Below are 24,212 nucleotides of genomic sequence, written 5' to 3'. Positions count from 1 at the left end.
CTATCTGTCAACAGATAAGTGGTTAAAGAAAATATAGTAAAGTTAGGGAGATGGCTCAGGGACACAAGGCATTTGCTTGCAAAGCGTGCTAGCCCAGGTCCAATTCCCCAGTACCAACATAAAGCCAGGTGCAAAAAGTGGCACAAGCACTACACATACTTGTGTTCATGCCCACACGTGTGCATACGCACACACGAGTACTTTTTTTTGTTTTGTTTTTGTTTTTCGAGGTAGGGTCTCACTAGTTCTTGCTGACCTGGAATTCACTATGTACTCTCAGGGTGGCCTTGAACTCGTGGTGATCCTCCTACCTCCGCCTCCTGAGTGCTGGGATTAAAGGCATGTGCCACCACGCCTGGCTTACAAGTACATTTTTTTTTTACATTTTTTCATTTATTATTTGAGAGTGACAGACACAGAGAGAAAGACAGATAGAGGGAGAGAGAGAGAATGGGCGCTCCAGGGCTTCCAGCCTCTGCAAATGAACTCCAGACGCGTGCGCCCCCTTGTGCATCTGGCTAACGTGGGACCTGGGGAACCGAGCCTCGAACTGGGGTCCTTAGGCTTCACAGGCAAGCGCTTAACCGCTAAGCCATCTCTCCAGCCCTACAAATACATTTTTAAAAAATAAAATGTCAGGGCTGGAGAGAGATTGCTTAGTGGTTAAGGTGCTTGCCTATGGAGCCTAAGGACCCAGGTTTGATTCCCCCGTACCTACGTAAGCCAGATGCATAAGGTGGTGCATGCAACTAAAATTTTCACTGGCTAGAAGCCCTGGTGTGCCCATTCTCCCCCCTCAAATAAATACAAATAATGTATATTAAAAAATAAAACATTGTATATACAAAATGGAGTTTTATTCAGCAATCAAGAAGAAAAAAAAATGTCACTTGCCTAAAAATAGATGAAACGGGGTCATCATGTTACACAAGATAAGCCATACTAAGAAAGACAAATATTGCATGTTTTCTCTCATATGTGGAATTTACCTTAAAACATATGTATATATGCTATGACATGAAAGTAGAAGGAGTGCTCTTTGTAAGGGGACCTGTGGAAGGAGAATAGGAGAAGGTAATGGGGGTATGAATATTAACAAAGTGCATGATATACACACATATGAAAATACAATGAAACCTATCAAATAAACATATGCTAATAACAAAAAAGGAGGTACTGGGCTGGCAAAATGGCTCAATGGGTAAAGAGCTTGCTATGCAATCCTGAATGCCTCAGTTTGGATCCTCAGCATCCATGTAACATGTAGAGCATGGTGGCATGTGTCTGTAATCCCAGCGCTGGGGAGGCATAGACGGGACTCCCTGAGCTGTAAAGTAGCATCTGGTGACATGAGTGCGTGTGTGAAATCTTGTTGTGCATTGAGAAGAGCTGGGTGGAGGCAGGTTGGAAAGAGCAAGTGAGTCGTGGTAGCATAGCCAAGCCCAGGATTCAGAGTCTGGGAGCTGTCCACGTCGGAAGGGGCTGTGGGGAGCTACTGCCCTGTGGCACTGAGGTCAGGGGCTGTGCTAGGAGTGGAGGTGGGGCATGGGGATTTTAAATACAGCTCATTGTGCTGGGATGAATTGGGTGAGTCGGGGTCAGCCTGGATGCTTTGTCTTCTCTCCCTAGTGCCCTTAAACACAGGAAAAGTTCCGGAACACTTGGTTGTTTGGTTGACAGATTACATTCCTAATGAGTGTGTAATCAACATAGACATAAAACAGGCCATTGAATGTCTTTAACTTTATTGTGGTTATGAAGTTGGACCAAGTATTTTACCTGTGATAGTGTTACCAGGAGTTCTTAAATAGCCAAAGCTGTATGACATTGATACTTTTTTACATTTCCTATTTTTTAAAGTACAAAGAGGAGGACCTACACATGCCTTATGGGGGGCTGGTAAAAGAAAAAGCCTCTTGGGGCTTAAACATGGAAGCGTTGGGGCCATTCCCTAAAGCTAGCCGTCGCTGGCTCTGACTTGAGTTGGCGGAGCCTGCGTCGACGTGTGCATCATAAGGCAGCAGGCTCTAACACTCCAGCTGTTGCCAGCCTGCCTTCGTGACTCCGTGGTGCTGCAGGCAGTGGGGTGGTGCTGTTGCAGAGGCGGGCTGGGGATCCCCGAAGCATCTAGCTGCCTTCCGGGCTGGCTGAGCAGTGATTCTTAGCAGCAAGCAGGGAGCAGCAGGTAAGAGACCCGGTGCTCCTTCTGGGGGCACCTCATCCCAAAGGAGACTCGTGAAAAATCCCCCTTACTTGTTGGGGAGGAGGGTGTAGCTCCCAATATGCCTCTTTTGTTCTGCTGCTTTGAAGGACAGGTTGTTCAGCGTGGGTCAGATCTGGCAAGATCTGCAAACAATCTTGTTTATTGTTCTACCTCAAGACGAAAACTCATGTGAACCGGGGGTAGACTGCAGCTGGAGCAGTGCAGACGCATGTGTGGACACGCTTGTCTGTGCTGCATGCGTGCTTGGCAGTGCGTGCAGGTTTTGCAGCTTTGCCTTGCACAGCTGACTAAAAGCACACTGGAACGGGAAACCGCGGTGCCGTCACCCTCACACTCACAGGTGGGACTGCTCGCCCTGGCTGCATGAAACCATTGCTCCATGTGACTTCTGCACACGGGTGACCTGGAGGGGCTGGCTCAAGGACATTGGATTCCCAGGAAGACCAGTCTGCATTGCCTTTTCTTTCTCATTGACAGTAAGATGCAGGCATTCTCACTCCTGAGCCGTTGACTGGGGATACTGAAAGGAGACGGTGAGTCACACGCATCCACATGCAAAGGCACCGAAGCAGGAAAATCATGCGTGCACACTCGGTTGTGAGGATGGTTCATGGATACTTGCACACATAGCTTGCTAATTGCAGTGAAAATACCCACAAGAAAATGGAGTGGCTGTGGCTCTTAGCATTTTAAGTTTTTGCATTTTGTTCATTGGTGTGATTGTGGTAGTGCCATTTCTTTAAATGTGTAGCTGTACACGTGCTTACCTTGTCGATTTTGCCTTTTATGTTGTGATTTAAAAAGCAGGTTATTATTTTTGGCCATATTGCTCAAGGACTGACTTGCCTTTGCTGCGGGAAAGGAAGCTTTTGTGTGTGCCTACAAAGGGTATGCCATTCGCACAGGGCAATTGCTGCATAGAGATCTCTGTGCACACATGCACACACAGTCTGGGTCTGTGTCCACAGACTCATGGGAGCAGGTGTCATCTTGAATTGCATGCTAAGGCATTGATGGTGTGAGTACAGAAGCCAAAACAGAAAAGTGGATTGAAGAAAGGTTCTCAGAATTCTGATAGCATTTCTAACTAAATAGCTTGCTACCTGCCAACTGTCTTAAGGTTTATAAGATGAATGAAAAATATTTTAATATGTCATAGAAAAATACTGAAGATTTGATACAGATCAGACAAATGGTTAGTATATTTTCCATACAAAATATATACAAGTATTTTTCATGTTTATTTGGGCACAATGTATCATTGCATCGGTGTTAGAAAAAGGGGACATACTTCCTTTTATAGTTCATGTATAGTAAGGGAAATTTATATTCTCTCTCTTTTTTCCCCCTCGCTCCCACCTAAGGAAAAACTTTGCAGAGAAATTCTCATTCAGGCATATACAAAGGCATTTTATTTTGCAGAGTTCTAGAAATAATCATACACTTGTGTGTTAAGCAGAGGGATTGCAGAAGGCTTCTATCACCCAGCTGCAGTGACAAATGACTCTAGTCAATGTCCGTTAACTGCTGCATGTTTGACACAGACTAGCCACTCCTCCAAAATCTGCCTTTGGATTTTGGGGGTTGGAGAAGGTAATGTTTTAAGTGGCCATTTGTAGTCCTTTTGTATAACTCCTTGTTACTCATTTGTGTGTATGTATGCATATAAAGTATATATGTCTATGCATATATGTGAATATCAGGGTTGGGGAGCCATAGGCAGCACCTGGTCTTTTGTGTCTACCTATCTTTCTGTGCTCTTGGTCACTCAGGGTTTGTAGCTCGCTTTTCCTAGAGCAGGTTAGCAATCGGATCATTGGTGAAGTTGTTGACATCCCTGGATGTCTGAAGAGACCCGGGAGTTCGTTTTTCACCTTTTAAAAAAAAGGTCTTTGCAGGGCTAGGAATATAGCTCAGTGATATAGCAGTTGCTAAACAGGCACCAGGGCCTCGGTTCAACCTACAGTACCCCCACAAATTAATTAATTAAAAATAAATAAAAGTCTTTAAGTACCTGTGAATTTGTGATGCATTTTCACACATATCTCGTGTATCTCACAAAGCAGATACCATGTTCTTTTTACAGTGAAGCAGTTTTGGTGTAACTGTTCTCCCAGCTAGTTAATGGCAAGCCCTGGATACAGTGACTCATTTTCAGAGTGATAGGTTCCTGGTAACTAAGGAGGAAAAGGTCCTATAGACAATTATAGCTCCAATGTGGAACTGATACAAAATGCTAAAACTAACTTATTTTCTTTTTCATTCATTCAATCTGGTTTTACAGTACTATGGATCGAACACAGGGCCTTAGACATGCTAGGCAAATTCTCTATCACTGAGCCCCAAAGCTGATCTTTTATTAACGTTTTTACCCCATCTCCAGTGTACTGACTATGCAGTGAGGTGGGATTTCATTCTGGGAACCCAGGGTTGGGGGTTCACACACAGACCAACCGGGCAGGAGGACAGGACCCTTGTGCTACTCAGCCTGTGTGTAGGCCCTAGTGCACCCCCCCTCCTGTCTCTCTTCTCTCTCTCTCTCTCTCCCCCACCCTCTCTCTCTCTCTCTCTCTCTGCTTAAGATAAATAAATTATTTTTAAAAATAGAATTGCCAGGTGTGATGGCACATACCTTTAATCGCAGCACTCGGGAGGCAGAGGTAGAAGGATCATGGCCATGAGTTCAAGTCCACCCTGAGACTACATAGTGAATTCCAGATCAGCCTGGGCTAGAGTGAGACCCTACCTTGAAAAGAAAATAAGAATATAGGGGACTTCTATAGCCAAGAATGGTGGCACATGACCATATTTTCATTAGTAAGTCTTCCAATAAGGTGCACTCTGTACAGTCTGCCTTTTTTCATAGGTCTCACAGCATCTTGGGGCAGGTCTTCATTCACTAGAATCGAGTTGTTCTAGAATAATATTTTCTGATAAAGCTTCATTTATAAAACTGGGGAGCACTGGGAATTTATCTCAATTTTCTTTGAAAGGGGAATGCCACATTAAGGATTTAAAAATCTAGTGTGAGAGCTGGGCGTGGTACCTGGGCAACTTAGACTGTGTCAGAATAAAAAATGGGCTGTGAATATGGCGTAGTGGCCGTTTGCCTCACCTGTTTGAGACCCTGTACTGCAAAAGAAGAAACGAACAAAAACAAAAAATCCAAGTGTGTGTATGATTGCTCATTTTGCCCAGCTCTATGAAGGACTTAGAGAATGCTAGAAAAGGGGCAGAAGATTGTTCTGTGTACTTGATGGAGGAGGGTGTGATGAGCTTTGCAAAGCTGTACTTTGTAACTTCCCAGGGCTCCTTTTAGTGACTTGAAGAGCAGTGGCACTTCACAGACTGCCTTTTGAAGGCAGTCCATTTGAATGGCTCAGGAAGCCCTTCTGTCTGGAGGAACAGAAGATGGGTAGGGCCCTCCAGGCTTTGTGCCAGGAAGAACTCAGTTTCACCGTTTTTGCAGATAATGTTTATTTAAGGGACATGCCAAGCCAAGGACTGACATGCCCAGAAAATACCTTTCATTCTTTTTTTTTGTTTGTTTGTTTTCGTTTTTCAAGGTAGGCTTTTACTCTAGCCCAAGCTGACCTGGAATTCATTATGTAGTCTCAGGGTGGCCTCGAACTCATGGTGATCCTTCTACCTCTGCCTCCTGAGTGCTGGGATTAAAGGCGTGTGCCACCACACCCAGCTCAGAAAATACCTTTCAATATCCAAAAGTAGTGGGTAGAAAAGGAGGAGAAAAAAAGAAAAGTAGGAAGGAAAGAATGTAGAGGGAAGGTTTTATAAAGCTGATTCCCAGTGATTGTTTGACATCCAAATTACATGGAAGGCTGATTTTGAACTATACTTGTAGGGATGTCTCACACTTTAAAACATATATATTTATATTTACATTTGAGAGAGAAAAAGAGGCAGATAGAGAGAGAATGGGTGTGCCAGGGCCTCTAGCCACTGCAAACAAACTCCAGACACATGCACCACTTTGTGCATCTTGCTCACGTGGGTACTGGGAAATCAAACCTGGGTCCTTAGGCTTCTCAGGCAAGCGCCTTAACCAGTAAGCTGCCTCTCCAGCCCATGTCTCACTTTTTGACCCTCCATCCTGGCCTGGCTTTTGAATTAAGTTTTACAAAGCTCAGTTCTGTGTGTTAGACCTGAGACCAAGTATGAAGTGATGGAACCCAGAAATGAGAGGGGCCTCACAATTGAATTTCAGAACCTATGTTGTCAAAGCATAATTCCACTGGGAAGCTTTAAGAGGCTGTCATGGGTTATAATCTCCAAATCTAGGCTTTTGCTTTTTTTTTTTTCTTTCACTACTACATGCTAATCTCTTAAAAAGTCAGTGCCTGTTAATTTGTCTGTGGATTATCTGTAAGTGGAATTTCCCTTTTAATCTGTTCCTACCTGTTTAACTACAAATGACTTATCAGTCTATGTAATTCAGCTGTATTACCTTTCAGCATCAGAGCCCCTGCAAGGCAAAGTAAAATCCCAAGGAAGCTGCAAACCTTTTTATCCATCTGTGGTGACACTGGAGGAATAAAATTCATCCGGTTTTCTAAAGTTATTGCTTCTCCCTCATGGCATGAGAAAACACAGCTGAGAGAGCTTGTTTGGGGATGGTATAGAGAGAAAAGCTTTTAACAGAGGCATTTTAGTAGCTACCTAACCAAATTCAGGGCACTTCTGGTATTGTGTTCTTCCTAAAGGATATTGGGAAGACAGAAAAAATTCAAGATTGGGCATGATAAGTGCACACCTGTAACTCAGCTACTCAGAAAACTCGGGCAAGAGAATATTGAGTTTGAGGTCTTCCTGGACTACCTAGCAAGTTTGAGGCCAATCTTGGGTACATAGCAAAAGCCTGTCTCAGAAAACAAAACAAAAAAGCCAGGCGTGGTGGTGCATGCCTTCAATCCTAGCACTTTGGAGGCAGAGGCAGGAGGATTGCTGTGAATGCTAGGCCAGCCTCAGACTACACAGTAAATTCCAGGTCAGCCTGGGCTAGAGTGAAACCCTACCTCAAAAAAACAATAAAGAAAAGAAAGAAACAAATTTGGCTAGGGAGGTGATTCAGTAGGTAAGAGTGCTTGCAGCACAAGCATGAATGAGTTCGATTCCCAGCACCCACATAAAACAAAACAAACCAAAAAAAAAAAAAAAACAAGCCAAGAATGGCTGTGCATGCGTGTAACCTCAGCACTGAGGACAGAGACAGGATCGGTGGGGCTTGCTGGTCAGCTAGTCTAGCCAAATTGGTGAGCTCCAGGTTCAAGTAAAAGACCGTCTCAAAAAACTAAGGTGTAGCCCGGTGTGGTGGTGCACACCTTTAATCCCTGCACTTGGGAGGCAGAGGTGGGAGGATTGTCGTGAGTTCGAGGCCACCCTGAGACTACATACATAGTGAATTCCAAGTCAGCCTGGGCTAGAGTGAGACCTTACCTCGAAAAAATTAAATAAATAAATAAATCAGGTGTGGATTGATTGAGGAAGACACCCAGTGTCTTCCTCTGGCCTCTGCACACATGCTGTCATTCTCTCTCTCTCTCTCTCTCTCTCTCTCTCTCTCTCTCTCTCTCTCTCTCTCTGAAATAAATAAAAATTGACAAAAAGATCTAGTGTTTCCATCTGTTATAAAAATATAATATAAATGCATATATAAATATGTGTGTGGCATGAATTAGCATTTTACATTTGTGTTTAGATTTAAGTCCTGTTGCAGTCAGGTTCGCATTGCTGGTAGAAATCCCCCAACCAAAAGCAGCTTGTGGGAAAAAGAGGTTTATTTTGGCTTACAGGCTCGAGGGGAACTCCACAATGGCAGGGGCAAACGATGGCATGAGCAGAGGGTGGACATCACCCCCTGGCCAACATAAGGTGGGCAATAACAACAGGAGAGTGGGCCACACACTGGCATGAGGAAACTGGCTATAACACCCATAAGCCTGCCCCCAACAAGCTAGTGTTCAGAACACCTAAGTTTATGGGAGACACCTGAATCAAACCACTAGTCCCATTCATTATCTCATTTTATATATATGCAGTCTTTCTAAAAAAAAAAAATCCACAAATTCAAAATGCTTTTGTCCCCAAGAATTTCAAATAAAGGATATTCATCCTATTGTTGCCAAGCCTGAAAAGAAGGTATTCAGAAGAGAATCAGACAGCTGTTTGTGCTCTGGGAAATCCAATGATAAATTGTCATTTCTAGGAAGTGAGTAGCTGGTGCCATCCTTGGGCATTCATGCTATTTAAATGTTTCTGATGAGCTCTGATTCCTCATTAGTTGGTTAGTTGATCACCTCTCTTAGGCTTTGATACCTTACTCCACGGTCCATTTCCCACTGCATTTCACAATTATGGGATGCTATGTTGACAGAAGAGCCTCCTACCTGTGCTTCAACAGGGGTTAAATGTCTGTTAAGAACCACCAGGGTATAGAAAGAACTAATGGGAATACCAGGAGTTGCATGGGTGTTCCATCTCCCCCGTTGCATGACTCCTACAATAAACTGTATCCATCCTGCCAGGCTGAAGCCATCTTTGGTTGCTGTGGTAATTTGAGTGTGAAATGTCCCCCACAGCCTCATGTATCAGGAATTAAGCCTCATACGCAATCCACAGCTAGTGACATTTTGGAAGGTAGAGCCTTGCTAGAGGATGCGTGTTACTGGAGATGATCTTGAGGTTTAGTAGCTCAGTTGGCCAGCACTAGACTAGTGCCACCCAAATGTGTGTGTGTGACAGGATGTGATGTCCTGCCGTCCACTCCTCCATGCTTTCTGTGCCATAATGAAGCTTTCCCTCAAGACCGTAAGCCGAAATAAATGCTTTCCTCCCAACAGTTGCTTGTGGTCGGGTGTTTTGTCCCAGCAACAAGAAAATTGGTGCCAAGAGTGCCCATGGTTGTAATATGCCTATGTCATTTTTTGTGGGTTTTTTTGGTCTGCTTTTTGTTTTGGTCTTTTGGAATTGATTTGTTGGAGGAATATGGACGGACTTGAAATGTTATCAGAGGAGCTTTTCAGTACTCTAAGCAGCCCTTGATGGGCCATTCTGCTGAGAGTTTGAGAGAAGCATGAACTGTGGATACTTGCTTTATGAGGTTTGAGGGTGGGGGGGGGACTTTGTTGGAACTGAGCTAAAGGCAGTTCATTGATATTTTGGCTTTGCTCTGCCCACGTCCTGAGAACATGAGCAAAGTTTAGTTTAAAGGTATCGTTTGGCAGGAAAAGCAGCGAAAGATATAAAATATATAAAGTTGGCACAGAAAAAAAAAGTTCCCGGCCAGAGACTGCAGCCCAGTACATCTGCAGTTGTTTGAGAGATTACCACCATTGAGATTGTGCCAGTGAGACAATAGAAGTCAGTTTATTCCTCCTGAAATAACAAATTTGAATTGTATCCCCTGGAAATGTAAGTCAAAATAAACACTTCCATAGCCAGGTGTGGTGGTGCATGCCTTTAGTCCCAGCACTTGGGAGGCAGAGGTAGGAGGGTCGCTGTGAGTTTGAGGTGATGCTGAGACTACACAGTGAATTCCAGGTCAGCCTGGGCTAGAGTAAATCCCTATCTCGAAAAACCAAAAAATAAAAATAAAAATAAATCCTTCCTGCCTTAAAATAAAAATGGCAGCTCATCTGGTACTGGTTTTGGAAGTATGACAAATGCAGCAAAGAGAGAGGCTCATTGAATTTGCAGCATGATTTTTTGGAGATTGCTACTGGATGATGTGGGGCAGTGGTGAAATCCTTGCATAGAGGCCCTATGAAGCCATGGCATGGAACCATGAAGATGAGCCATGGGATTTCTGAAATGCCAGGACTATGGGACAGCTGCCAAGAAGAGCGGCTGGCTCAGGATGGATTTCTCCCCTCCTTCTCTGAGCAGCCCAGCTGGAGGGGTGGAGCTACTCAAGCCTTTTCAAGCATTGCATCGCTAGTCCCAGATATTGGACACAAAGCTGCAGGATTTGATGTTTGTCCTACTGGTTTTCTATTTTGCCTTAGTCCAGCCTTTTCCTGTTGTGCCTTCTTTTTGCAATGGGTATGTGTACTCTGCGCCATTAAGTGTTGAAAGTATAACTTGCATTTTGATTTTACAGTTAAGAGACTCTTTTTAAATATTGTTGATAATTTTTTAATCATTTTCTTTTAAGTTTTTATTTATTTGCTTGTTTGAGAGAGAGAGAGAGAGAGACAGCAGACAGAGAGAATGGGTGCATCAGGGCCTCCAGCCACTGAAAATGAGCTCCAGATGCATGCACCACTTTGTGCATCTGGCTTACATGGGTCCTGGGGAATCAAACCTGAGTCCTTTGCCTTTGCAGACAAAGACCTTAACTGCTAAGCAATCCCTACAGCCCTAAGAAACTCTTTTGAGTTTCAGATTTTAGATGTTTGAATGGTATTTGGATTGTTAAAGGGTATGAGGACTTTTTAAGTTGGACTGAATGCACTTCATCATGAGATGGTCATGTGTCTATAGGGGACAGGGATGGACTGTGGTAGTTTAAATGTGGAATGTCCCTAATAGCCTGGTGTCTGCAATTAAGCCTCATATTCAGTCTCCTGCTGGTGGCAATTTGGAAGGTAGAGTCTTGCTGGAAGAGGTGTGTCATAAGGGGCAGACCTGGAGGCTTATTAGCCCAGCTTGACAGTGCTAGCTAGCTCAATTAAACTAGTTCCATCCAGATGATGTGATAAATTCAGGAGAACATGTGACTTATGGCAAGTCTGAATCTCTGTTTCAAAGACAGGTACATTGGTCTCAAACTCCCATTATTTTGTGAGATAACATGGCTCTTTGCAAACAGCTTTAGCAGTGAGCTCTCAGGTATGATTCTTGGCCCACCCCAAAACAGAACTGGTCCTGTCCATTGCTATTCTTTTTTGTTTGTTTGTTTTGTTTTTGAGGTAGGCTTTCACTCTAGCTCAGGCTGACCTGAAATTCGCTATGTAGTATCAGGGTGGCCTCGAACTTACAGCGATCCTCCTACCTCTGCCTCCCAAGTACTGGGATTAAAGGTGTGTGCCACCATGCCCTGCCTGTTGCTATTCTTGACAGTATGCTACAGAAAATACAGCACTTGGGAGGCAGAGGTAGGAGGATCATATCATATCACAATGAGTTTGAGGCTACCCTGAGACTACATAGTGAATTCCAGGTTAGCCTGGGATAGAGTGAAACCCTATCTTGAAAAACCAGCTGACAGAAATCTGGAAAAAGCTACATTGCATGCACTTCAATGGGAGAGAGATACTCAACAGAGGACACTGCAAGCCTTAAGTTGGGCCAGTCAGGCCAAACGAGCCATTGGGTACAATAGTCTCACTTTTGGTTAGAGAAGCTTCTCTTTTCAGATGGCGGTGACCTGGGATGACTCAAAAGACAACATAGTGCTGAGAAAAAGTGACAGGAGTGCCCATCACTGAAACATGTCTATCACACCTTCTAAGGCTCAGCATCCATTGCAGAAGAGGTGGTGGGAAGAATATAAGAGCCAAAGTAAGGCTAGGCCTCCTTACAATGCACTCTTCCAAACACAAAATGGTCTGGATATCCAGGACTTCACAGTACCTGGTACTACCTACACAAGACCCGTACAATAGCAGGAAAAGATGATGACATCAAAATAAAAGAAAAACTGATTGAGAGGGGCAGGGGATATGATGGGGAGTAGAGATGTGAAGGGAAAAGTGAGGGGGAGAGGGAATTATCATGGTTTATTCTCTATAATTATGGAAGTTGTCAGTAAAAAAATAAAAACAATATTTGCATATCTAATGGGTGCTAAGCAAAGGCATTATATGAGCAGTAAATAAACCTAACTAGTAATTGTCTTCCAGGCAGTGGAGAAAATGGTCCAGGGAAAGAGTTTGAAGTAAAGGCAACTGTAAGGTCATCTCAGAGTTCCATGTGGCAGGACCTGGAGTTGGGGCAAGGCTGGCATGTCTGAAGACCTGTCATCATGGCCAAAGATGTAGCTGTAGGGAGCAGAAAACAGAGCGACCGGGGCATTGAACCCAGTTTTCAGTGACCATGGTGAACAGATGGGAGTTTTATTTCTAGACAGCCACCCTTATAAGCAGAACCTCCTGCTGTGTCCTGGGCTGTCTCCAGAGCAGAACCAAAATGTCAATAAGGATAATAATGATGTTCATGGGATTTTAAGATCATTTGACATTTTCTCCCCTAACTCTGGCTTATATTCCATAAGAGGGTTATGGGGTGGTTTCTGATTTTCTCTTATCTTGACCGTAATGGCATTCTGGATTCTTGTGTTCTCGAAAGAGAACTCAGGACACAGTGATAGAGCAAACAGTTAGCAGTTTATTTAGAGGAAGTAATAATAAATATAGTCTTTATTTTTTTCTCATATTTCTTTTTTTATTTTTTTATTGACAGCTTCCATACTTGTAGACAATGAACCATGATAATTCCTCCCCCCACCACACATTCTCCTTTGTAACTCTGCTCTCCATCATATCCACTTCCCCTCTCAATCAATTTCTCTTTTATTTTTTATTTTTTTGGTTTTTCAAGGTAGTGTCTCACTGTAGCCCAGGCTGACCTGGAATTCACTGTGTAGTCTCAGGGTGGCCTCGAACTCACGGCCATCCTCCTACCTCTGCCTCCCAGGTGCTGGGATTAAAGGCGAGTGCCACCACGCCCTGCTTTCTCTCTTATTTTTGATGTCATCATTGTTAAGTCGGGACAGGTTCCCAAGATAGAGTCATCATGGTCAGCAGAATGGTGACAGAGGCATAAGGAAGTAGGTTATCCACATTCCTCAAGAAACCACCTGGTGACTATCCCCTCCTTGCCTAACAATGCTCCAGGTCATGGTTTCCTGCCCCCTTGTCTCCTGAGTCACATGGTCACTGTTCTGGTGTCACACCCTAGCTATTTTAAATGGCTCATGTAATTATCTCTCCTAAAGGAACTTTTCTGTTCAACTTATCAAACGAGTTCTTTCTCCTTCCCCCAACTGAAAAAGCCCTCTAAAGCCCACGACCTGAAAATTCAAGTTGGCTGTGTTCCTCTCTTGTGAGCCAGCCATGGCAGCTTGTGCTTTTCCCCGAATAAAAGCTTTCATATTTGCCTCAGAGTGGTTTGCATGGTCTTGGTCACTCCCAAACCTTATAATTATCTTTTCCTCCTATTATGATGGTCTTGTGTAGGTAGTGTCAGGCACTACAAGGTCATGGATATCCAGGCCATTTTGTGTCTGGAAGAGTTCATTGTAAGTGCCTTGTAAGGAGTGCATTCGAAGTAGTCCCCTACCCTTCCTTTGGCTCTTACATTCTTTCTACCACCTTTTCCACAATGGACCCTGAACCTTGGAAGGTGTGATAGAGATATTGCAGTGTTGAGCACTCCTCTGTCACTTCTTCTCAGCACTGTGGTGCCTTCTGAGTCATCCCAAGGCCATTGCCATCTGAAAAGAGAAGCTTCTCTAACCAAAAGTGAGAGTAGCATTAAGATATGGGTATGAACATGAAGAGAAGTGCTTACCAGGCAGTTTGGTGAGTACAGTATATGCATTGAGCCAGAAACCGGCAGATATTATACCTCTAGGGCTCATGACTTCTCCTGTCACTGTTTTCAGTATCAGGCATGTATTTCCTCCCATGTAGTGGGCCTCCAGTACAATTAGAGAGCAATTGGTTTCCCACATAACAGACATGCCGCTATTGCACCCATTGACTCATTTGGCCTGGCTGGCCAAGTTTGAGGCTTGCATACATTCTTTAGAAAAAGGGGGCAAGCCAACCAGCAAAGGCCCTGATCAAGGCAGGCATAGGGCTTATATTTCTCTTCTACCTGTCATTTACTTCCACTGAGCCTCCTCAAGGATGGGCACTTCCAGGAAAGGGTGTGTTCTCCGAGGCCCATTCTACCTAGAATTCAGTCTGTAATAAATAGATGTATAAGATGCAAGAAAATGCATGGTGTACTTGAAGTTGAAAAGTTCAATAGAGACCCTGATCTGGAGTTAACCACCATCACTATCTTTTTTTTTTTTTTTTAATTCTATGTGTGGGTGTGGGTGTTTGTCCATGATCAATGAATAAACCTAACAAAAAGTTGCCTTCCAGGCACTGGAGAAAACAGCCCAGGCCCTACTACCTGTGAGGTTGCTGAGTGCTGGGTCTCTTACCACTGCAAATGCCAGACACATGCATCATTTTTTTGTGTCTGGCTTTATGCAGCTGCTGGGAAATTTAACCTAGCTGGCTGGCATTGCAAACCTTTAAGCAGACAAGTGCCTTCAACCCGATGAGTCATCTCCCCACCCCTCATGCACTGCTCTGTCTATATCTTTTTTTTTAATATTTTATTTTTTTTTATTTGACAGAGAAAGAGGGGGAGAGAGAGAATGGGTGTGCCAGGGCTTCCAGCCACTGCAAACGAACTCCAGACTCTTGTGCCCCTTGTGCATCTAGCTAATGTGGGTCCTGGGGAATTGAACCTGGGTTCTTTGGCTTTACAGGCAAACACCTTAACCACTATGCCATCCCTCCAGCCCTCTGTCTATATATCTTGATCACCAGTCAAATGTAGTCTGAGCTGGTCAGCTCCTCTTGGAGCTTACCTCCTGCCAATCATATGATAGTACATTTAAGTTGGGCCTTGATTTGTGCTTGCTCTCTTCAGATGAGTTTTGTTAGGTTAGGGAGCCCCATTCCAGACAGCCTTGTCCGTGCAGTGGTAGAACCTGAAGCCTGTGAGGAAGGCTGTACCTTGCAAGTCTTTGGCACCTCTGCTGCATGTAACATACCATCTGTCTCCTTTCTGTGAAATGCAGCTCTCCATGGTAACACATCATTAGCATGTTTTGCATAAGAAAGAACAACCTACTCGGCCTGAATAATTACCTGTAGCTGGAATGCTCCTGCCTTTTTAACCCTCCTTTGGGTTAAAAAAGCAAGAGCATTCAGCTTCAGCTACCTTAGGGGGGGGCGTGTCATTTTATTGCCTTGTTTATTCTGTATGCACCTGAAATCACTTTTTCCCCCTTTTCCTTTCACAGGGGCTCTCTTTCTCGCTCTCTCTCTCTTTTTTTTTTTTTAAAGGAACTCATGTAGCCCAGGCTGATCTCTTTAACTCCCGATGACCTTGAATTTCTGATCTTGCTGCCTCTAATCTCCTGAGTACAGAGATAATAATCCCAGTGTGACACTACTGGCTGGTGGCCCTATTTATTCAGTACTAAAGGTTGAAAGCAGGGCTTTGTGAATACTAGGCAAGCACAACACTCTATACTGAGCCACATCCCCAACCCTCTCCCACCTCCCTCTCCCTTCCTCCCCCCTTACCGCCCTCTCTCCTCTCCTCTCCCAGGGTATCATGTAGCTCAAGGTAGTCTGGAACTCCCTGTGTTATCAAGGATGACTCTGAACTCCTGCTTCTCCTATCTCCATCTCCTATACACTGGAATTATAGACATGTGACACTGACCTTTTATCTTTAAAAAAAGAAAAGTTTATAAAGCAGGGTCAAGCCTGGTGGCACAGGCCTATAATCATAGCTACTAGGTATAAGGTTCAGGAATGACCAAGGACCACGGAGACCACTATGAGGCAAAGATGGAAGTTTTATTGGCGGGGGAGGGGGGCACGAGCTGCCAGGACTGACTCTCAAGAGTGAAACGGTCAGCTTGGGGTTACAGATAGTGGGCTTTATAGGCTCTTCACTTGGGGGAAGGTGAGGAAGGGAAGGAATTTCTTTGTTCTTTACATTAGCCATAGAGTGAGACCAGAAGTGACCAGTGAGAGATAAGTAAATCTAGACTTGGAGGCTTGTTGGGCAGGGGAGGGAGAATGGCTGGACAAATTCTTGAGGAATGTGGATGACTCACTTCTCTGTCGCCCTCCTGCTGTAACTCCTGTTTGTCCTGACCTAACACTAGGGAGGCTGAAGCAGGAAAATTGCAAGTGTAAGGCCTGCCTGAGTTACATAATGGTTCAAGGCCAGCCTGGACAATTCTCAAAATAAAAAAGTATAAAGAGAGCCACGCATGGTGGTGCATGCCTTTAGCCCAGCACTCAGGAAGCAAAGGTAAGAAGACTTCCATGAGTTCAAGGCCAGCCTGAGACTACATGGTGAATTCCAGGTCAGCCTGGGCTAGAGTGAAACCCTACCTCAAAAAACAAACAAACAAACAAAAAGTATAAAGAGGACTGGAAGTGAAGATCGGCCTGCACTAATAGATTTGACTTATCTTCCAGTTTCCATATTGATGTATATTCTTAGCTTTTGTTTCATTGTGTGTGTGTGTGTACTGCTATGAGAAGGCAGATGTCTAGAGAATTTCTCCCTAGTTTTGTCTAAAAGTATTTTTCCCCATTTTCTCACATACAATGCTAATTTGGGCAAAGGTTCAGACACAGAACTCAGCTTTATGACAAGGATCTCCAGTAACAATTGTTTTACAAGCACAGATCTGCCTAACTGGTTATTTTTCCCTAAGCTATTTTTTAATATTTTATTTATTTGACACACACACAGAGAATATGGGCATGTCAGGGCCTCCAGCCACTGCAAATGAACTCCAGACACATACTCCACCTTGTGCATCTGACTTACATGTGTCCTGAGGAATTGAACCTGGGCCCTTAGGCTTCGAAGGCAAGCACCTTAACTGCTAAGCCATCTCTCCACCCCCCACCCCCCTTTTTAAAGCAGGGCCTCTATCCCAAATTGACCTGGAAATCAGCTCACTATGTATCCCAGGCTAATCATGATGATCTTCCTACCTCTGCTTCCCTAGTGATATAGGGGCTTTGGGTTGTCCTCTGCCAATACACCTCTAAATTTTGAATGTCCCTGGATTCTTGTCTTACGAATTAACAAATGAAATCCACAGACCAGAATGATTTGATTATAACTTAGAGCTTTAAGAGAAGAGGAGCTTAGGGGAAGGACTTGAGACACATCTTTTGCCCAAGAAGATAGGGCCGGGGGGGGGGGTGTTGAGAAGCACCCAACTTAAGAAAGGAAGCAAGGCAGAGCTCTTGCCCAGGGAGGCAAGAGGGGATTGAGAAGCCCACCTCAAGACTCAGGCTGGGGTATTACTCTTCTGATGTTTATGACTTGTAGTAAAGTATAATTACCTACATTTTTTCCCCTATGGACCCAAGGGCAATTCTGGCTTTTTAGTCAGGAAGAAAGCTTGGTCCTGTCACCCCTAAACTGCCTCACTAGTGCTGGGATCGTAGGCATTAACCACTACACCCAGCTTTAAGCCATCCATTATTGCGCTTAGGATATTTTGATAAAACTTCAAACAGGAAGTTTCTTTGACTCCCTACCTAAGTCACTGAGTTGGGTTAGTGTTTTCCTATTCTGTTACTTTTAGTGGTTCTGTTGTTGCTTGTTTTCTAAGCTGTCTTTAGCCTCCTCTGAGTAATAACAAGCTAGCTGTCTTGCATGGCTTAGGAGGATTTCAGGTCTATGATGTTCTGTTCTGCACACTGAGGATGGCAGCTTTTGCTTTCAGAAGAGCAGGGAGGCATTAGGCTGTGAACCCAAACCCTAACCCTTTCCTTCCATCACTCCAGGACACAGCAAGAGTGACATCCATAGGCCAATATATTCTCAGTCCTGCAGTACCCCAGTACCCCACATCATGTCCAGGTTGCAACAAAATCAAGTTCAGAGGCACGTGTCTTTCTCTAGTGCACTGGGTATGGGAATGTGGTCCTCTATACTACTTGTTAGTGTAAGGTTGGGGAATGGCCAGGACTATGCAGACCACTCTGAGGCAAAGATGAAAGCTTTTATTCGGGAAAAGCACGAGCTGCTAAGGCTGACTCACAAGAGCAGAGCACAGCCAAGCTGAGTTTTCAGGTAGGGGCCTTATAGGGCTTCTTCACTTGGGGGAAGGTGAGGAAGGAAAAAGAACTCGTTTAAGTTGAATAGAAAAGCGTCTTTAGGGAGATCATTTAGCTATTTAAAATAGCTAGGGTGTGACACTGGAACAGTGACCATGTGACTTAGGAGGTAAGGGGCCAGGAAACCATGACCTGGAGCATTGTTAGGTAAGGAAGGAATAGTGACCAGGTGGTATCTTGAAGAATGTGGATAATCCACTTCCTTACGCCTCTGTCACCATTCTGCTGTCCTTGGAGACTCCATCTTGGGAGCCTGTCCCAACCTAACAGTTAGTAACTAGGTTATGTCATCTGCTGCTAGGTTGCTGTTTGCTCTGTTTGCTGTCCTTGTTTGGGTCTGTAACAACCCAGAGTTTCTTGGTGGTGATTGGTGGGAGGGGGAGGAAGGATGGATGTGTGTGTTTTCCAGTGCCATGGACCAAACCTAGGGCCTTGCAGTTACAAGGCAAGAATTCTCCCACTGAGCTATACCCTACCCCTCAAAGGTCACCTTTTTGCTTAGTTTTGAGACAGGGTCTCACTGGAACTTGGGGTGGCCTCAAACTTAGGCAGCCCTTCTGCCTCAGCCTCCTAAATGCTAACATTACAGATGTGAGCCACCACTTTGAGCTCACAGGTCACTTTTGCACTGCAGACAGCTCCTTTCCTGAAATGAGAGGCTTTTCTTCTGGGTTAGGGTTCCGGTAGTGTGTCAGCAGAGGTGCAGTAGCACCTGGATTCTGTTTTGCAGGTTTCACAGTAGTCAGCCTGTATACGTCAATAACGCTGTACCTGCAGACCTGTCTCAGTGTGTCTCTGGCATGTTTACGTATGTATCTGCATGTCCATGTTATGTGATAGGGTAGTAGAAAGCTTTGCAATTCACAGCTGCTTCCAAAATAACTAGCCATTATATTTCTCATGAAGGACTGATTTGAAAGGTTTTGTGACTGAAGTGATTGAAGGGCTATCTTAGAAAAAACTACCTCTGAGCCAGGCGTGGTGGCGCACGCCTTTAATCCCAGCACTCGGGAGGCAGAGGTAGGAGGATCGTCATGAGTTCGAGGCCACCCTGAGACTCCATAGTGAATTCCAGGTCAGCCTGGGCTAGAGTGAGACCCTACCTCGAAAAAAAAAAAAAAAAAAAAAAAAAAAAAAAACGACCTCTGTGTTCACAGCAGCTTCCTATATGTCATGTAAAACTACTACAACTTGGAGTAAATAGTCATGAATATAGTCTGTATCTGACAAGTTTCACAAAAATGCAATCTTTCTATTTTTTTTCTTTTTTTGTATTTTTAAAATGCAAGAGAGAGAGGATTGGAATGCCAGGGCCTTCAGCCACTGCAATTGAACTCCAGACATGTGCACTGTCTTGTGTGCATGTGTGTCTTTGCATGCTTGTGTCACCTTTTATATCTGGTTTATGTGGGATCTGGAGAGTCAAACATGTGTCCTTAGGTTTCACAGGCAAGTGCCTTAACCACTAAGCCATCTCCAGCCCTATTTTTTTCTTTTAAAATATATATACTTTTATTTTAATTGAGAAAGAGAGAATGGGCACACTAGGGCATCTAGCCGTAACAAAGGAACTCCAGACACGTGCTGTGCTACCTTGTGCATCTGGCTTACACTGGTACTGAGGAATTGAACCTGGGTCCTTAGGCTTCCCAGGCAAGCGTCTTAACTGCTAATCCATCTCCATCTCTCTCTCAAATAAAATATTTTAAAAATTAAAAGAATAAAGCCTGGCATGGTGGCACACGTCTTTAATCCCAGCACTTGGAGGCAGAGGTAGAAGGATCGCCGTGAGTTCGAGGCCACCCTGAGACACCATAGTGAATTCCAGGTCAGCCTGGGCTAGCGTGAGACCCTACCTCGAAAAAGCAAAAAAAAAAAAAAAAAAAAGAATAAAGTTTGAGAGGGCTCAGAGGTTAAAGACACTTGCTTGAAAATCCTGCCACCCCAGGTTGAATTCCCCAGCCACCTATGTTAAGCCAAATTAGCAGTTGTTTGCAACTGCAAGAACCCTGGAACACACACACACTCAAATACAGTCAAACAAATACACATACACACACATATATATATATATATATATATATATATATATATATATATATATATATGCTTCCCGAGTGCTGGGATTAAGGGCGTGCACCACCACGCCCATCTCATAAATAAATATTTAAAAAAACTTAAAAAAAAAAAAAAGAATACAGCTGGGCGTGGTGGTGTACACCTTTAATCCTAGCACTTGGGAGGCAGAGGTAGGAGGATCCTTGTGAGTTCAAGGCCACCCTGAGACTGCATAGTGAATTCCAGGTCAGCCTCAGCTGGTGTGAAATCCTACCTTGCCAAAAAAAAAAAGAAAATGCAGTTTGGTTTGGACATATGTGTTTATACTAGATTGATGTGTATGTGTTTTTAATGTCCATGTTTCATATTGAACATGCTGACATACAGTGTTGTGTCGTGTAATATGCACAAGTGGCAGTGGGCACAGGTGTGTGAAGAGGGTTTTTAGTCCTTAAAGTGATGTAAGGGGATTGTTGAGATATGGGTCTGGCTGCATGCAGGGGAAAGGTGCTAATTGGAATCATTGGCTAATTTGTATTCCATCTTCCTGTAGGCAAGCAGATGCTCAGTGTCCAGAAGTCAGTCCAGGAGCGTTGCAGGATGCACTGAATCGGAACCCGTGGACCCCGTCCACATTGTCTGAATCCTCCCTCTCTCAGGAAGCCCCAGAGGCAGCCCAGGAGGGCCAGGGCCGAGCCGGGACTCTACCTCGAGATTATAGGTACTCAGAGGAAAACTCATCTGCAGACTTGGGACCCCAAGCCCAGGGCCCCCCAACATCCCCACCTCCTCAGGAACATACTTCACGTCCCGTGAGCACTGCCCTGTTCTCTAAGAAGCCAGTCCCAGCCCAGAGGCCTCCACCACTCAAGCGGGAGCCCAGGAAGTACTGGGACCCCAACAGTACACCTGCGAACCCTCACTTGGCTGTCTCCCACAGCCCTTCTGTGCTCAGTAGTGCCCAGCTGCAAGACAGCCAGCATGTGAGTGAGGACACCTCCTGCCCTCCGCCAGAAGCCCTGCTCTCTTCCAGGTGCCACCACCTGCAGGCATCTGCCATGGAGACGTCTCGCTCCCCCTCGCCTCAGTTCGCCCCACAGAAGCTGACTGACAAGCCTCCCCTGCTGATCCAGGACGACAACTCAGCCAGGTATTGTCCCGAGCTGTGCGCACTGTGTGCTCGCCCCACGTCATGAGCTTCAGTGCTTGCTCCTGGCTTCTTGCTTCAGCTTAAACTATTGGGTTAAAAGTTAGTACAGGGAAGATATGTGGGCGACAAGCCACAGTTCCAGGGGCCAGTAGAACTTAGTGACATTGTGATTACCTTCAGCCCCAGGCACCTACATGCTAGGTATGTTTTTCCAATGTATGTAATGGTTATGATCAATATCAGGCTTAACCTAAGTGTAAGATCTTCAGGTAAAGTTTTTAATGCCCATACTTTGATTAATTAATTTATTTATCTATTTGGGGTGTGCATGTGTGTCCCACAGTGCCTGTATGAAGGTCAGAGGACAACTTTCTCACTGGACCTTGCCTTCTACCTTATTGTAGGCAGAATCTCTCGTCGTTCACCCCTCTGTTCATGAGCTTCTGGGAAATTCTCTCTCTGCTTCCCTTCTCAAAATAGGTGCTCTAGGATTACAGAAGCCTGCCACAGCTTCTGGCTTCTACATGGGGCCTGGGGATCTGAACTCAGGTGCTCAGAGTTGCATAGCAAGTGCTTTATCTACTGAGCCATCTCCTCAGTCTTTTTTGTTGTTGTTTTGGTTTTTCTAGGTAGGGTCTCACTCTACCCCAGACTGACCTGGACTCACTCTGTTGTCCAAGGCTGGCCTCAAACTCACAGTGGTCCTCCTACCTCTGCCTCCCAAGTGCTAGGATTAAAGGCGTGTGCTACCACACCCAGCTGTCTTTTTTTTTTTTTTTGCATGTGTGTGATATGCATGCATGCAGATGTGTGTGGGGGCACATATATGCATGTGGAAGCCAAAGGTTGATAATCAGGGATCTTCCTGTTCACTGTATTTATGAAGGTAGGGTCTCTCACTGAAACCCAGAGTTTGCGGATGGGGATAGTCTGGGATCCCCTGTCTCTGCTCCCCTAGTGCTGGGATTACTGGTGAGCCACCACACTCACCTTTATTTGGGTGCAGAAGCTCTAAGCACAAGCACTTATGCAACAGATATGTTATCCACTGAGCCACCTCCCCAACCCCTACACTCTTTTTATTACATGCTTTTTGTTGTTTGAGAATATCTCATACAACACAGGCTGGCTTCCAACTTCTAGTATTCTTTATGTCATAGCCTCCTGAGTTCTGGAATTACAAGCATAAGCTACCACACCTGGCTAGAAACTTAATATATATATTTAAAAAAATAAGGGCTGGAGAGATGGCTAAGCAGTTAAGCGCCTGCTTGTGAAGCCTAAGGACCCCAGTTTGAGGCTCGATTCCCCAGGACCCACGTTAGCCAGATGCACAAGGGGGCGCATGCATCTGGAGTTTGTAGTGGCTGGAGCCCTGGGGCGCCCATTCTCTCTCTCTCTCTCTGTCACTCTCAAGTAAATAAATAAAGATAAATAGCAACAACCAAAAAAAAAAAAAAAGCCTTCAAGTACAGGGTCCCAACAATGAGTGACTCTGCTTTGGAAAAAAAAAAAAAAGTGTGCCCTATGTGAATCACTGAGACTAATACAGAATTGAGTGAGTTCCCTGTATAGCTCATGGTCCCCATCACAGTGGTATAAAAGTCTTCGCAAGAGTGGTTTTAGATGTTGGATGGTACAAGGCACGTGGGAGGTGGGCTGTAAAGCATGAAGAAGCTTCTAAGTGGCACCCATACGTAGAGGTGCTCAGTAGTAGTTCCAAATACAGCTATTCCCAAGAGAAATCCTCCAGAGCTACCCAGGTACCTGTGGTATGCGCTGGCCTTGTAGTAATTCTGTGAAAGTTGCTTGTTCAGTGCAGGGGTCTCCTACAGAGGAAGTTAACAACTGGGCTTGGTATGTTTGCATCATTGCACAAAAATAAATGACAAGCTAAGGTCATAGCTCAAGTAGTGGCGTACTTTCCTTGAAAGCCTGGGGTCCAGGGTTCAATTCTCAGGGCTGTAAGACAAAAAGAATATTGCACAATCCTCATATCATTCAGAAAGTCACCTTCAGATACCTATAGGTGTGTGTGTGGCAGACTATGGGTTGGACTGCTAGGGTTGGAGATAGGATCAGGGGTCAGATGAGGACAATTTCCAACCTCTGCCTTATCCCTCCACCCAGCTGGTTGACAGTGGGTCTTTGTCTCGAGTTCCCTGTGGGAAGGGGACCCAGCAGTGTATGTCGTGGGTGGGAATCTGTGCATGTCAAGATTTCAGAGGACAGCTCTTTTCTTGGCAGAATTGAGCGGGTGATGGACAACAACACTACTGTGAAAATGGTGCCCATCAAAATTGTGCACTCAGAGAGCCAGCCAGAAAAGGAGAGCCGTCAGAGCCTGGCACGCCCAGCTGACCTGCCTGCATTGCCCAGTGGGCTGGAGAAAGACCAGATCAAGACACTGAGCACATCAGAGCAGTGCTACTCCCGCTTCTGTGTGTACACGCGGCAAGAGGCTGAAGTCCCCCACAGAGCCCGCCCACCAGAGCCCTGGCCCCCCAGCGCCTCTGCACCCCCTGCCCGAGGTAGCTGTGCCTCTCCTCCCACACTCAGCTACGGGAAGGCCAAGGAGAAGACCGTGGACGACCTGAAGTCTGAGGAGCTGGCCAGGGAAATTGTGGGGAAGGACAAATCATTGGCTGATATCCTGGACCCCAGTGTCAAGATCAAAACCACCATGGATCTGATGGAGGGAATCTTCCCCAAAGATGAGTATCTCCTAGAGGAAGCTCAACAGCGGAGGAAGCTGCTCCCCAAAATCCCCTCACCCAGAGCCACAGAGGACAAGTGAGTAGATGCCATGGGGTGTTCCCCTACCCCCTTAAAAGGCAAGAAGGGTCATACCTATATGTTAGTGTTCAAG

At 45.0% G+C, this 24,212-nt stretch overlaps 1 protein-coding gene across 3 annotated transcripts in view; it reads left to right on the top strand.

The window, feature by feature from the left end:
- Shroom2 (shroom family member 2) overlaps positions 1 to 24,212 on the top strand; it is a 197,769-nt gene that overhangs the window by 159,928 nt on the left and 13,629 nt on the right. Inside the window, exons 1-3 of one of the 3 annotated variants that reach the window (XM_045140090.1) lie at positions 2,708 to 2,757; positions 20,747 to 21,343; positions 23,576 to 24,136. In XM_045140090.1, coding sequence (XP_044996025.1) covers positions 21,252 to 21,343; positions 23,576 to 24,136 — 653 coding nt within the window. In that variant the 5' untranslated portion in view covers positions 2,708 to 2,757; positions 20,747 to 21,251. Of the gene's footprint in view, positions 1 to 2,707; positions 2,758 to 20,746; positions 21,344 to 23,575; positions 24,137 to 24,212 lie in introns of those variants that run through there. The other 2 variants (XM_045140089.1, XM_045140087.1) reach the window with 2 other exon arrangements.

This window comes from Jaculus jaculus, chromosome X, assembly GCF_020740685.1.
Source record: "Jaculus jaculus isolate mJacJac1 chromosome X, mJacJac1.mat.Y.cur, whole genome shotgun sequence".
Taxonomy (NCBI): domain Eukaryota; kingdom Metazoa; phylum Chordata; class Mammalia; order Rodentia; family Dipodidae; genus Jaculus; species Jaculus jaculus.
This window is presented reverse-complemented; position numbering and strand designations above follow the sequence as displayed.